The 14831-nt window shown below is 37.2% G+C and overlaps 3 protein-coding genes across 3 annotated transcripts; 1 reads left to right on the top strand and 2 right to left on the bottom strand.

Moving 5' to 3' along the window:
* Positions 1 to 9126: 9126 nt before the first annotated feature.
* Positions 9127 to 10159, top strand: Cbr-lys-1 (the record flags this gene model as incomplete). The annotated part of the gene is made up of 2 exons (XM_002637027.1): positions 9127 to 9588; positions 9746 to 10159. The coding sequence occupies 2 exons, from the start codon at positions 9127 to 9129 to the stop codon at positions 10157 to 10159; spliced, it is 876 nt and encodes a 291-aa protein (XP_002637073.1).
* Positions 10160 to 10952: 793 nt separating this feature from the next.
* On the bottom strand, positions 10953 to 11897 carry Cbr-lys-2 (the record flags this gene model as incomplete). Its single annotated transcript, XM_002637028.1, has 2 exons — positions 10953 to 11357; positions 11472 to 11897. 2 exons carry the CDS (start codon positions 11895 to 11897, stop codon positions 10953 to 10955), a joined length of 831 nt encoding a protein of 276 aa, XP_002637074.1.
* Positions 11898 to 12331: 434 nt separating this feature from the next.
* Cbr-lys-3 lies at positions 12332 to 13330 on the bottom strand (the record flags this gene model as incomplete). The annotated part of the gene is made up of 3 exons (XM_002637029.1): positions 12332 to 12676; positions 12730 to 12935; positions 12979 to 13330. The coding sequence occupies 3 exons, from the start codon at positions 13328 to 13330 to the stop codon at positions 12332 to 12334; spliced, it is 903 nt and encodes a 300-aa protein (XP_002637075.1).
* Positions 13331 to 14831: the final 1501 nt, after the last annotated feature.

Raw genomic sequence — 14831 nt, 5'->3', positions numbered from 1 at the left:
ACAGAAATTGGTTCGTTTGCTGCGGATAAATTGAATAGAAAAATAAAGCACCAGTTTTTTGGAGGTGGGCGCTTGAAGCAAGAAGAACCCCAGAAAGAGTTTCGGAACAGGGGCTTTTTAGTTCTATTTTTCTACGGAAAAAAATAAATTAGGTGAGACATCAGAAAATTGATAGTGTATATAGAAAAATTCTTAACATCCTTCTTCCTTTGTTGAAAAACGGAAGGTGCCGTAAACCCTGTACTAGAAGCCCACTCAAACCGTCAACGGTGATCTCAATTCTTTTGGTTCTTTTGAAAGAAATGAAAAATTTGCTGACTAATAAACTGACAAATTCTTGATTTCTTTTGAAAGAATCAAGATAATTGTTGAACAAAGTTGACCAAAGTTGGTGGGATTTTATTAGAGAAAAACGGTTTCTTTTTGAAAGTCTCCATATGATATCTCACTTTAATGGTTTTGTGAAAAAATTAGCTTTGCAATCGATGAATCTGAAGAATTCAAAAGCATTCCAAAAAGTCAAACATAGGAAACTAATGCTGAAAAAAAACCACAAAAATCTCTGTGCTCCGAGGTCATGAAAATGAGCCAAAATGAGAATCTTTGCTCCAGAAGCTCATCTTGCACGCTAGTTTGCGTGGCGGCTCCCAAAAAATGGTGGTTATTATCTTGCTCGAATTTTCAGAAAATGGAATGGGACCTCCTTCATTCTTCTCGTTTTTCATTTGAGAAAAACGGGGAGAGCATCTGATAAAGGAATCAGCGTGGTCTTGAAAACTCTAATTTATTCGAACAGAGTGGTCGTGTGAAAGGTTTCGCTGTAGAGTTTTCTAGCTTGTAATACACATTTATCGGTCTCCGAAATTTGAAAAAAGAAACCCCTAAGGGAGAAAAAGATTATGATATCATGTCAGACTCTGTGCGTTGATTCAATTAAACACGTGTTTTTGCAATTCAATTGATCAAAAGGCAATCAGGAAAACTTCTGATGATGTGGAAGCTACACCGAGTAGTCAGGCTCAGTCGGAAAAAAACTTTTCGGAGAATCGGACATTCGAGTTTTTCTTTTATATCTTTCGAATGGTTTCGGAGTATTTCAGGGGAAAACGTTTCTTGTTATTTAATTGGAAATAAATTTTCATAAAAAAGATATACGACGAACGAAAATAAGTAAGACAAGAAATAATATTTCGGTTCAACTGATTTCTCAATTTTCGGATACGTTTGCTCTGTCTCAAAAATTATTCGCAATTAGTAGGATAATTATCCGTCAGAGAATTTATCCCAAATTAGCCAAAAACTCGAATAATTTTTTATCCGATTATCCGAATCCGACCAAGGCTGGTAGTCAGTAGAGCATTACTCTTCAATATTCAAATTCAAACGGTTCTAAGCACATGTCAATGAGTTTTCCAGAATTCTGAACTTATGGTGGGCGGCTACGGTATCTTTATTTGGCATATCGAACCAAACTTGTTTTTTTTAAATTTCTACATTTCAAATATCCCGCCGTCGTATCTGATCCTTGATGAAAAATTTTGGTATCTGTCCTCATAAATCCCAATTCTCGAAGAATTCTCCATTCGAATAATTTCATTTTTTCACAACCATCTATCTTCAAGGTAATCATGAATTCACCCCCATTTTTCCCATTGACTCACCTCATCAGTCGTTGCATTCATCTTGAGGTTGATCGCCTCAAGACCCTCCGGAACATCATCATCTCCTGGCATCTTGATTCTCGATTGTCTGACTGCTCAACACAACCTGAAAACGTAAAAATTGATTAATTGTATTGAATTGAGTAGAAAATCGAATATACGGAGAGAGGCTGAAAATGAAAGGAGAGCGGAGGTTGAAAAAAAAAGAAGGAGGCGTTGACTTGACTGAAAAAAAATTAGAAATATAAGTGAGAGAGCAGCCGACGGATTATGCTAATCTACTCATAAATTTGTATTTTTCTCAATCTCACTCTCTCCACTTTATCCGTGTTTCCGCTATCCGTTAATGTGTTTTTCGAGATGAAAGACGGAGAATAACAAGTGGAAATAGGAAATGAGAAGGCACCTGTTCCATGGAAAACCGACGCAGAAAAAGCTTCTCATTTGATATTCAGGCAAGAAAAAAGTATGAGTCAGGAATAATTTTTTGAGAGGATTCGTAAATTCAAAAAGGAAGTTTTAATGATTGCTAAAGAAAAACATTCGTTCGAGATGAGCACGAAAAATTACAACTTCATTAGCGTTAGAACTAACTTTCTGCAAAACTTTGTTTGTTCTCAAGAGACAGTGGTATTTTGTTTTTGCCGGGTTTCAAAGATAAAAACCAAACAGTTTGAGAGAACGAAAAGTTCCTACACCAATTAAAATGTTTGATATCTTTCACAGAAATAGAGATAATTGAGCTCAATATTGACGGTCTGGGTTGGCTTCTATTCGAATAAAAATGGTGAATTTTGGTTCCTGTGGGTCACAGTAATATCGGTTTTTCAGAAACTCAAAAAGAAAGAAAACCCAAAAACGGAACTCAAAAATAAGTATTTCAAAAAAAAAACTTTTGAACTCGAGAAACTCGGAAGAGAAGAGTTTCAAAACCAGTAAAAAGACTTCCTCCTTCTTTTGTCATCTACAAATTTTCTGCAAAACCAACCGAAACAACATCCCCTCTACCCAATTTCTTTTTCTTTTCCTTTTTACCCCAAAGAATAAGCGACAAAAGAAGAAGACGAAACGAAACGAAAAGAGCTCAGAAAAAAGGCAATTATTCATAAAATAAGCGCTTTTTGAATGGATGGCACGGAGAAAACGACCCCTGGAAAACGCAGAAAAAAACTTCTGAGTTGTTTCGGAGAAGGAAAAAAAAAGATTCGATCTAGTTTTTTCTCCTACTCCCACTCCTAAAAAACACAAGCACAACTAAAAACAAATCGGGAAAAAAAGAGAGAAAAGAAAAAAAATAGAACGGAACATTTTTTGAAATTGAGAATAGAGAAGATGCAAAAGATGTCACTTTTGAGAAGAACAGGCCCCAGGGATTAGACATTTTGAGCACTGGAATTTGGAAGAGAAAGAAAAAAAAAGGATGAGTTGGAAGGAAGGAAATGTGGGCGATCAGAGGAATCAGAAACTTATTTTGAAGAAGATCACTGTGAAGAAAAAGGATAAAAAAGGACAAAAATTTGACGTAGGAGATTCTTTTTGGAGTCTGAATACGAAAAATCAGAAGACGCCGAATATTCAGAATGCGTGGGTAGTGTGAGAATCATAGAATTTTTGTATGGCAATGGGACAGATTTCTACCATGTTTGGGATTAAAAAAAAAAATTAAATCAGTGCAAAATAAAATGCATTCACGATTTACCGTTAAACCTGTATTAGAAGGGCCCTATTTAATAGAAAGGCCCTCCAAAACTACCATGGAACAATAGAAAGGTTTGCTCTTATAATAAAGATTCCACGGTAACTTGCTATTGTTCTTCCATCATATCGTAAAATTATATTTTAAAACAAAAACATTCTGGATCTCTACAGAGAACGTTTATAATTTTGACTAGCTACAGGATGATGAGCATTTTGTGTCTACGCATTTTTTTCACTGACTCATCACTCAATTTCAGGATGTTTTTTTCATTTTTGTTCTACTGAAAAGTTAATTATTTTCCTATATATTTTTCAGTTTTCGAACAGGTGGAGTTTGAAACAACCTGTGAAAATGAGTGACGAAATGAAAATCTGGAAAGGTTATGAAGAATATGGGAAAAGAATTGAAAATATAAAACTATGGAGGATGCTCATAATTAATTATAAATATTTCATAAGATATGTGAAGAAGAATGAAAAACAACATGTTCATTTTTCATTTGACCTCTCTCCTTCATGTTTTCAGTTTCCACAACATCTGATGAATTCAAAAGTAGTGAAAACCAGGAAAAAAAAAGAAGAGAAGAACATTCGGAGTCGCGAGCGATGCGGGAAAAGGAAATAAATCGCCGGAAAGAATTGAAATTGCTGGGAAACCGGGGAAGACGAAGATTCATGATGACGTGGCGATGGGAAAAAGAACAAGAAGGAAGAGGGTTGGCGAATAAGTAGGTAAAGAAGATAAAGATGATACGAGTCGAGGTGACGTTAAGGCGGTGGATGAATAGAATGACAATTTGAGCCAAATGTTTTTTAAGTTCGAACGAAAATTAAAATGACGATATCTGTATGTATGGAATGACGTCAGAAAGTGTTAATTCTAGAGTTCTGAATAGAATAGAGGTGTAAAAATGAGATGTTCGGTTAAATGTATTTTTTCTAATTACCACCTTCAGCTGCAAAATATTTGGCCAGGGACACTAAAATTCGAATTTCTAGCTTGAGGATATTATTCTTGTTACTAAATTCGAACTGTGGAAGAGAAACAACTACAGTAACCTAAAAATAATGGCTCTTTATGACAAGGGGGGCCCATGAGAAAAGGGGGGCCCATGGGAAAAGGGGGCCCAAGCGAAAAGGGGGGCCCATGAGAAAAGGGGGGCCCAAGTCAAAAGGGGGCCCATAGGTAAAAATGTGGACTAAGTTAAGATTTACCAATTTTTTCAAGTTTTTCGAATGTTTTTATAAAAATTTCGTACTTTGCGCGTGTTTCCACAAAAATTTGTAACTTCAAAAATAACAGTTTAGGCCGGTTTTTTGCATGAAAAACACATTGTAACTGTGTAATTTGAAGTTATTCAGCTAGTTCCAGATTTTTTCAGGCTTAGTAACAAAAATACAAAAAAATATGTACAAAAAATGGCATAAACTGAAATTTTCAAAAAATTATCAATTTTTTTGTTAGTTTTTGGGTTTATGAAAATTTTTATAGTGGAAAAATTGACTGGAAACGAGCGAAAATCGAAAAAATAATTCCGAAAAGTAAAACATGTTTTCAAGTTTACGGTAGCTGGTGTTGTGTTTTCCAAAACTTCGATTCTTCGTACCAGAATGATAACGTACCAGAATGATATATTATGGAAACTATCATTGAAGCTATGCAGAAATATGATACATATTTTGATTATAAAAACTTGCTAAAATTGAATAAGCAAGAAAATAATAACGACAGATGAATAAATATATTATTTTCTAGAAATTGCTTCGGATGACGTATATCTGTCATTTTCAGACACCATATGAATATACAAAGAGTTCCCAAAATAACGATTGGACTATAAAGTGAATCTACTTTTATCTGAAATGACGTTCTTTATGAAATCATGAATAAAAAATGAGAAAATTTTGAAGCACAGCTGACTCAATTTTTTGGTGCAAGACCACTTAAAGTTGGTGCGCATTCAGGTGTGAAAAATGAAAATGGTCAATTGTAGGATAGAGGAAAGATGATGGGATGAAGGAATGGAATGGAAAATCGAAGAAAAAAAGAAGAATGAGCAAAACAAAAATATGAATGAAAAAGGGGTGAATAAAAAGGGAAAAAAAATGAGAAATGAAGAATAACAAGAGAGAAAAAGGTTGGGATGAGTAGGAGGGGTTGGATGGAGAGAAATCGGATATTTTGGAATACTGGACACAAATGGACAGATGACACACGTGAAAACAAAGAGCATTGGGAGCGAATAGTGAACAAAAAAGAGCATTGAGTTTCGCAATACTTTTTCTCTTCCACCATTCCTTTTTCCAGGATTTTGAGCCAACATTTGGGATATGGCAGTGCCGTCTGCTTGTGTATGCTCCGGAGAGAGCCCATGTGTGCGGAAAAAGGAGAGAAGAGAGACTCTTTTGCTCTCTTTTCCTCTCTTTTGGGAACCGATCGATGCGTTTGTGCGGGGCCCTTTTTCTTCTTCACTTCGTCTTCTTTTTCTTCATCTTATACTTTCCTTCTTCGTCGTCTTAGAGCCGCTGAGCTGCTGAAGACGTTCTTCTTCTTCTTCTTCTTCTTCTTCTCCTTCTTCTTTTTGGCCAACTAGCATTGAAGGATTAAAAGAAGAAGAAGAGTGTGCATCTGAGCGGGCGGGAAGAAACGAGATCGTGCACACGATTCGGTGGTGGCAACGTCGGAAGAAGACGTCATGGAGACAGGAAACGAGGTCAACGACTATGGAATGATGGATTGACAGAAGAAGAGCCGTGAAGAGAAAAACAAGGAGAAGTGAAACGAGGAAAGCTTCCGATATATAAGCTTTTGTTCCTTTTAGGAGTAATTCTGAATATTAACATCATATAGGAAAAATCAGGGCCGGACTCTAGAAGTAAATATTTAACCTGATGTAAACAATAAAATTCGAGGTGAATTTGATTAATATTATTCACGAAGGAATGAAAAAAATGAAAAAGATGTCAATCGTATTTACAGAATATATTCCATGAATATACAGACCAAATCAGAAATTCGAAAATAAAACCGTTCTTGTTCTTAGGTCTCTCGTGTTTGAGATGTTATAAAAAATAAGGTTTTCCGTTGGTGTTGGCTAAAGGATCATTGGAACTTCATAAAAAATAGTTGATTAGCCAGGAATTCAAACTACGGTACTTTTTGTAGAACGGTGTTAAAAACTTTACTAAAATTGTAACTATTTTGTCATGGAATTTCAAAACCCAAAACCTTTTCCACGGACCGAAAGTTTTATAATTCTATGAAATGTATGATCAGAGAAACGATTTCCTAATCCCAATAAGTCATATTTGGAATTTAAGATCGAAGAAACGCACTGACGACACCTTCTCTTTTTTCTTTTTCAGTTAACTAGATTTACAGATTTCATGTTACAAATCTTGGGATTAGCGGTTTTTTGAGACAAAAAAGGGAAGAGCAACACAGGAAAAATGGAAAAAAATGCAACGAAACGATCATATGTGAAGGAAACGAGAAAGGAGAAAAGAAAGAAAAACTCGTAAAAATTGGGGACGGGGGAAACCATTCGGACACATAAAACACAGAAAAAAGGCGATGTATTGAGGAAGAGTTTGGTGGTAAGAATGGGAGAGCTGCGGGCAACAAAAACGGACGAATGCCCCGGAAATAATACACGAGTCCGACATGCTGGAAGCCAACCGATCGTTATTATGAATGCGTTTGCATGCCATCAGTGATGACGTGTCAAGGTTTTTTTGTGTGTAGATCGGGATGGAACAATTTGGAGGCGTTAGTGCCACCAACGTTGAGAACGCTTTAGTGAAGAGATGAGGCTATAGAAGATAATATTGAATGTTGAAATAAGTACGATGGGAAATAGAAAGGAATATTGAATTGCATTACCTATATTCTTAAGACGAGTACGAATTCAATAAAAGATCATTAAGACAGAATAACCATACCCCTTTTCAAGGCTTCTTATTTTCAGAAGAGACCCCAAAAAATTTCCAAATCACCGAAAGAACAACAGAATGTGCAACCTGTTTCAAACATCAGTTGGTTAGCTAGTTAGGAACAACACTCCACCTGATTCATGGTCGCTGAGCTTCTTCTTTTTCTGTTATTTTTTCTCCAGAATCAGTAGGCCGCTACAAAAAAATATTCAAGTACAACTCCTACTTCTTCTCTTCCTTTTTTTTCTTTCTTATGCTCGAGTAATCCTAGACACTTTAGCTATTTTTACCCTAGGTTGCCATCTAACTTTTCTCCCTTCTTCTTATTCATTTAATTAGAGTGCCCTAATAAAAAACTCATCAAAGTTAGAACGAGCCTTTCCTACTTTTTCTTAGGATTGGTACGTCACCAGAGGATCGTTGACGAGAAGATGATGGCTCCGAAAAATAGAAAAAACTGAAAAGAAAAGAAAAACGAAGAAGGAAAGTTTGGTGAAGTGGCAAACGGGAAGAGTCCGTCAATTGTTGTCGAGAGGCGACCTTCTTTTTTGGAGCTTTTTGAATTGTTACAATGACAGAATGTGGTGAAGAGCACGAGGTTGGGACCGAATATTTTATTGAAAATGGAAAAAAAGTGAACAAAGCGAATTCGGAATGACAGACGAGTAGGGTGGTAGTTCAGCTTTATGAGCATGAACAACTCGAGATTTGAAATGAGAGGTTGATAACGAATTTATATTTTTGGCAATCTTGTGGGCAAGAAGGTCGGAAATTTAAGTCTCGGATTACTGTCTGAAATTGATTAGTGTTCAAAAAAAAATCGTCAAGATCATGGCAGACATAAATTGGGTGAATTATCTACACTACTTGGCGTCCTGCTTGTAACTTCTGTGCAGAATTTAACGGGTTCGGCTTTTGGGCAAATATTTTCTCGGCTGTAGTCGGAACATGCCCGAAAACGGCTCTTTAGAAAACGGCTCTATACTCTATAGCATGGTCATATTTAGTATCTGGAATCTGACAAACACTTGACCAGAAGTCAGCAACGCCCGAGAAGGCAAGAGAGAGTTGAATAGTATTGATGCCAAACGGGGAGGGTTCTCTCGAAAGTTACTTGTGCCGTTAATTGGGACAGCCCCTGCTGTTGCGTAATCAGGCTCCAGTTTTTAGGACCGTTTTTCATGCATTGGATATTTGTGTATAGAATCAAAGATTGTTGACTGTGTTAATCAATTACCGAAAATAAATTTTCCTCATATCACCTGTTTTCTGAAAAATCTTATGTAATTGTCCGTTTTCCTCAGGTTCTATCCCTGAGATATATGTTAGCAACATGATTTGGGTATTACAAAACTATTTGCAACAAAAAGGGACAAGAAACCACCGATCATTGTACTTCCTTTAGCAATAACATACAAGATTGTCAGTATCAATGAATGATTGAGTGGTATGACTCATATACTTTTTCGTACAAAACTTACTACACTTTTTTGTATAATTCTAGCTAGCTGGGAGCTATTCTTGTTTGGATCGCTTTTTGAATTAAAAAACTAAACGGTTTTCAATGCGTGCACTTCATTATTTTCTTACTTTCATTATCATCTTTCCGGCCATCTGTTTGACATTTGAAAACGACTAGCGCCTCCCTCTTTTCCCCTTGAATCTCTTCTCTACTCGTCACTTTTCCATCTCACTGATTACTCTTATCACTTGCCTTTGGCCTCTACTTAAACGAGCCTCCATCCATCACCGAATCATTGGGTTTTCTTTTCCATCCTCTAAAACTTTCGCTCCGTTTTGCATCAACATTATATTTCACTTCTTTCCAGAAGCAATGCTCAAGCTTGTCGCCCTCACTCTCCTCGCCACTTTGGCTTCTGCCCGACCACAAGACGTCGATTCCAACAGAATCGTTGCTCTTCCTCAAGATGATTTGGATGTTTCCGCAATTGTATTCGAGAAGATCGAAGTGAAGCCAGCCCCAGCAGTCGTCAGTGTTGATGCCTCTTATGCCTATGGAGTTGATCTTGCTGTTCCTGCCACTCTTGCTCAGATGAACTGCCTCAAGACTTCCAGATATGCTGCTGTTTTCCTCAGAGCTTTCGCTCCAACTGGATCTGGAGTTTTCGATACTACTTCTGTTAACAACATCAGAAATGCCTATTCCGCAGGACTCGGAATCGAGGTCTACATGACTCCACAACCACTTTCTTCTCTTCAAGGATACCAACAACTTGATCTTCTCTACAACGGACTTACCAACAATGGAATTACCATCAGATCTGTCTGGATTCAGGTTCGTAATTACAATTTCACATTCAAATCATTGAGTGCATTAAGGACTCTAGTACACTCACATCTCTTATCGACAAATTTTTCAAAAGAAACTCTTGAGACGATACTGATAAGAACTCCTAAAAGATTATAATCTTCTATCAAACGACTTGTTTCAGGTTACCTCGCCAGCCAACTGGCAAAAGTCTGCTACCACAAATGTTAACTTCATCAACAGCATCGTCTCTCGTGCTAAACAATACGGACTCACCGTGGGAATCTACACCAACCAATACGATTGGAGCCAAATCACCGGAAACTGGGCCACTTTGAGCTCTGACGTTCTTCTCTGGTACTGGCACGTCCTTGGAGGAGGTGTCACTGGAGAGACTCCAGCTACTTTTGATGACTTCCGCGCCTTCGGATCCTTCAAGAAGGCTTCAGTCAAACAATTCGCTCAAGTCGAATCTGTATGCTCTCTGACTGTCAACCGTGATGTGTATGCTGTCGGAATCCCAGCTGCCGCTTCTTCTTCCAAGAAGGCCATCACCGAGAACAGCAAGATTTTTGTTGGAGGAGTTGTCGGATTTTAAATTTAGTTGATACGGATCTCTTCCCTGAATAGTTTTGTGTAATAGCTGTAATAAACTGTGAAAGCTTTACGTGTGTATTAAAGTCTTTTGAATGCAAAAATGGACCGACATTTACGAATGGCTATTAGTCGGAACCCGATTTATTCATTGCTCGAGGGGATCAAAAATGGAGCGTTTCAGGGACGTTTTTTTGTGACAATGTCCCGTCGCCAGAAGACGTTAAAATTAGAATTCAAAAAAAAACTAAAGGCGAGCCAAAAACTAAAACTATGCAAGTTTTTTCCAGAGCAATGTCAAACATACGGTACCGGCTATCAATTCAATTCAATTTATTTGTTTTACTTTTTTTTAGTGAAAAACAGCAAACTTTTCAAATGTTTTTGTAACTTTTGGTCAGAAATTGAGGGCTGTTTGGCTTTTCGACGAATTAGCGGTCCTTGAGATTTTGGTCGGCTTCAGAAGCGCTCTTAGCCGGAACCTTCGACAAGAAATTACCGACAACGCTCGAGTGGGATGTTTGAAAAATCAACTCTGTATTCATATTTTTAATTTTAAATTAGGTGTGCAAACACGTTGTTTCATTGAAATGTATCTAATTCGCAACATTGCATCACCCGAAGAAAAGTAGATAAACATCCTCTCAACAGCTATTAATCGTGTATTAGTACTCTTTCGCCCAGTTTTATCGATTTTCGTTTTATACTACAACCTAGTAACATACTGACAACAGAGGAAAAATACACGATTTATTAACTTTCCAGAGAAGAGATCACAAAATTAAAGCGAACAGTTATTAGTTTCCAACAAATCCTCCAACAACAATCTTGTCGGATTCGTTTGCCTTTTCAGAAGCAACAGCTGGAATTCCAACAGCGTACACGTCACGATTAACAACCATTTGGCAGACAGTTTCAACTTGAGCGTATTGCTTCGCAGACGCCTTCTTGAAAGATCCGAAAGCACGGAAATCATCGAAAGTGGCTTTGGTTTCTCCATTAACTCCACTTCCGAGAACATTCCAGTACCAGAGGAGAACATCGGAACTCAATGTGTTCCATTGTCCAGTAATTTGACTCCAATCGTATTGGCTAGTGTAGATTCCAACAGTGAGTCCGAGTTGTTTGGCACGAGAAACGATGCTGTTAATGAAGTTAATATTGGAAGTTGTGCTTCTTGGCCAATCGGATGGAGAAGTGACCTGAAATTGAAGAGTTCATAAAAACCAATTTTTAATTTTATGACTTTGAACTGATAAGATGCACTCGTTTATGCTATAAACGTCTATACTTTAATAGAGCGAAAATCAACTAACCTGAATCCAGACAGATCTGACAGTGATACCATTGGAAGTGAGTCCGTTGTAGAGGATATCCAATTGTTGGTATCCTTGATAACTGGAAGATGGCTGTGGAGTCATGTAGACTTCAATTCCCAATCCAGCGTTGTAGGCGTTTCTGATGGATCCAACTACGTTCATATCAAACGATCCCGATCCAGCTGGAGCAAATCCACGAACAAAGACAACTTGGTACTTGGCCTTCTTCAAGCAAGTCATGAGTGCTGGACTGGTTGGAACGGAGAAGTCGACAGCATTACCATAAGAAGCATCGTTATTGACGATCTCTGGAGCTGGCTTGGCATCAATTGTCTCGAATCCAATCTTGATTGGCTCAGTGTCTTGGGGTCTCGCAGAAGAAAGAGCAAATAGGAAAGTGAGAGCAATCAAAGACTTGATCATCCTGAAAACGTTTGATCGATTCGACGAAATGAAGAGTTATCGTCTGGTTTATATACCAGACGGCGGTATCTATTTTCTGCAACAAAATGACGAATCTCATAAAATAACGATAGATTGATTAGTCAAAATTAAATGTCAATAGTGGTTTCCGAAGATGATAATTGATAATCATTTCGGTGCGAGACTATACCAAAGTGAAAATGACGCCAGAGTTTTCGGAATCAGAAAACCACACACAGAATACTCTTTTTGTAACTTTAACTTCTTTTGGGAATATTTTAAGCTTTGTGAACTTCAACGTTTTTTTTCGATGGAAGAGGGAAAACATATTTGTTTTTAAAATGATATTTTTATGGAAACAATGAAATTGATAACAAAAATAGTTCGTATTATGCTTTTGTTTTGAATTTTTGAATTCGTCGTCATCAGAAGTCTCAAAGTCCGATTCCACCAACGCGGATCATTTCCTTTTCAATGTGGGAGTTTCCAGATGGAATATGAATAATCTTGGATTTCTGTTGATTCAATATTCCATAAACATTTCGATTAACAATCATTCCACACAACTTTTCAACTTGTCCGAATTGCTTGATTGTTCCTTGTTTCCATGGTCCAAACGGACGGAAATCTTCCAGAGTTGGAATAGTTTCTCCATCAGCTCCAATTCCAAGAACATGCCAGTACCAGAGGAACACTTGAGAAGAGAAATTGTTAAATCCGCCTGTAATTTCCAGCCAATCATAGAAAGAAGTGTATATTCCAACTGCAAGTCCAAGGACCTAAAAGATAACGGGTTGACTAAAATTCAGAAATGTTGATGTATAAAACTCACTTGTGCTCTTTGGATCATATCATGAATAAATTCGATTCTCACAGGCATCGGGGCTTCCCAATTGCTTGGCGAAGTGACTTGAATCCAAATCGAACGAACATTGATTCCATTATCATGCAAGTTTTGATAAACGAGGCTAATTTGATCTCCTCCCGATCTTGTAGAATTGATATTTGGTGTGATATAAATTTCGGAACCGAGACCAGCTGAAAAGAAATTTGGATAGAAGAAATCTGACATTCTTATTACCATCGTATGCATTGTTGATGGTGTTCAAAGCTTCTCTATCGAAATACGTATTCCCCGATGGATTGAGAGCTCTCACAAAGACAGATTTGTAACCGTGATCTCTCAGACAATCCATATCACTGACAGTTGTATGAAATGCAATATCAACGGAATACGCATGAGTTGCAGAGTCTCTTTCTTCCATTGGGATCTCTGGAGCATCTTGGACAGCTGGGATGTTGTAGTCAGGGTCTATGACTTGTTCAACTGGAACCTTCTCAAAAAAATTCCATGGTTCGAAATGATCTTTTGGGGCAACAGTTGGGAGGGATGAGACAAAATGAAGAAGAGCCAGGAAGAGAAGAAATTTCATTGTGAAAGTGAAGACAATGGAGCCGGAGAACGTTTTTATATTCAATGTTTCTTATTGAGTAATCGGTAATAAAGTTGTATTTTTAGGTGAGTGTAGGTGGAAAGAAAACAAGGAATTGAATCTTGATAAGACCTGAGTCATCGTCTGAAAAAATAGTTGAGTAGGGTCAAAAGTTGGTTTACTGTCTTCTGAAAAAAATTGTCCGAAAGAAACATGATACCTAAAAGAAAATCGGAACAGCGTTCTTATGCAATTATAGTTGTTTTGAGTCATTGAGTAAACCAAATGTTGAGCAGGGCTGAGCGAAAAATTTTCGGTACCGAAAAAATTTTTCGTTTTTTCGGTCAGTAACGGAAAAAAAAGATTGACGAAAAATTTTCGGACTTAAAATATTTTCGTAACAATTTTTTCGGTCGGTTGCAAAATAAGGTCAATTTGTTACAAAATATAATTTTAAATAAGGAAAATTGTATTTGATTAACTTGAGAAAAGCAAAAGAACTTCCCAAAAAATCTAAAAAGCTGCAGGAAATTCGAAAATACGTTTCGATTTTAAAAATTATCATTCCAACCCGGAATTTCAGCCGAAAATCGGAAAGTATTTTTTTTTGGTTTTTTCCGGTTTTTTCGGCCAAAATTTCCGAAAAAAAAACTTTTTCCGAATTTTTTCGGAGCCTGAAACCGGAAAATAAATTTTTTTCCGGATTTCTTTCGGAGGTCTTTTTTCGCTCAGCCCTGATGTTGAGGAGAATATTCATCTGACTTTTTATTCTGAGCAGATCCAGATGAATGCTCCAGATGATCGGTCATTAATCTTTCAAAATCGTCAATTTTCCATGATGCCTACTTTCTTTTCTTCAGAAAAAAACTTTCTAGAATACGAAACGAGCCAATTAGAGAAGTATTCAACTCGTCACTTTTTTTTCCAGGTCCTTGGCGTATGTAACACAAAGATCTCAGCAGGTTATCAAATTTTTCCATCTCCTCGGATCAATTTTCTTATTTTCCCATATGTCAGAAATGCAAATTGCAGTATTTTTTCTTGTTTTGTTTTTAAAACCATTTGACAAAGCATGCTCCGCCTTCTCCTCTCTTTTGACGCAATGAGGTCTCACTGGGTGGCCAAAGAGAATTAGACTTTTGTGCTCTCTGACGTCATGTTTTCTACTCATCTGCAACAAAAATTACATTTAACAATAAACGGTAGCTTGCTCTCTAGAATTTTGGTTTCACTACGTCACAAACTACAGCTTCTGTATATTCTTGGCCTGTATAAAATAGACCCGAGTTTCTCAGAATATCCCTTTGACATCTCCCCTCTTTTTTCATATTCTCAATTGTCTTATTACCGAGACAACCGGCCTTCCCCTTGTTGTATACAGGGCTGCGCAAGGGGAATAGAATCAATAAACGTTCATCATGTGATTGGATAGAGCCCATCATCAATTCCCATCTCTCAACAGATTTTTATCCAATTTCTTTGTCACCCACATGCTATTAAT

Source organism: Caenorhabditis briggsae (assembly GCF_000004555.2).
Source record: "Caenorhabditis briggsae complete genome, chrV, whole genome shotgun sequence".
NCBI classification, from domain to species: Eukaryota; Metazoa; Nematoda; class Chromadorea; order Rhabditida; family Rhabditidae; genus Caenorhabditis; species Caenorhabditis briggsae.
This window is presented reverse-complemented; position numbering and strand designations above follow the sequence as displayed.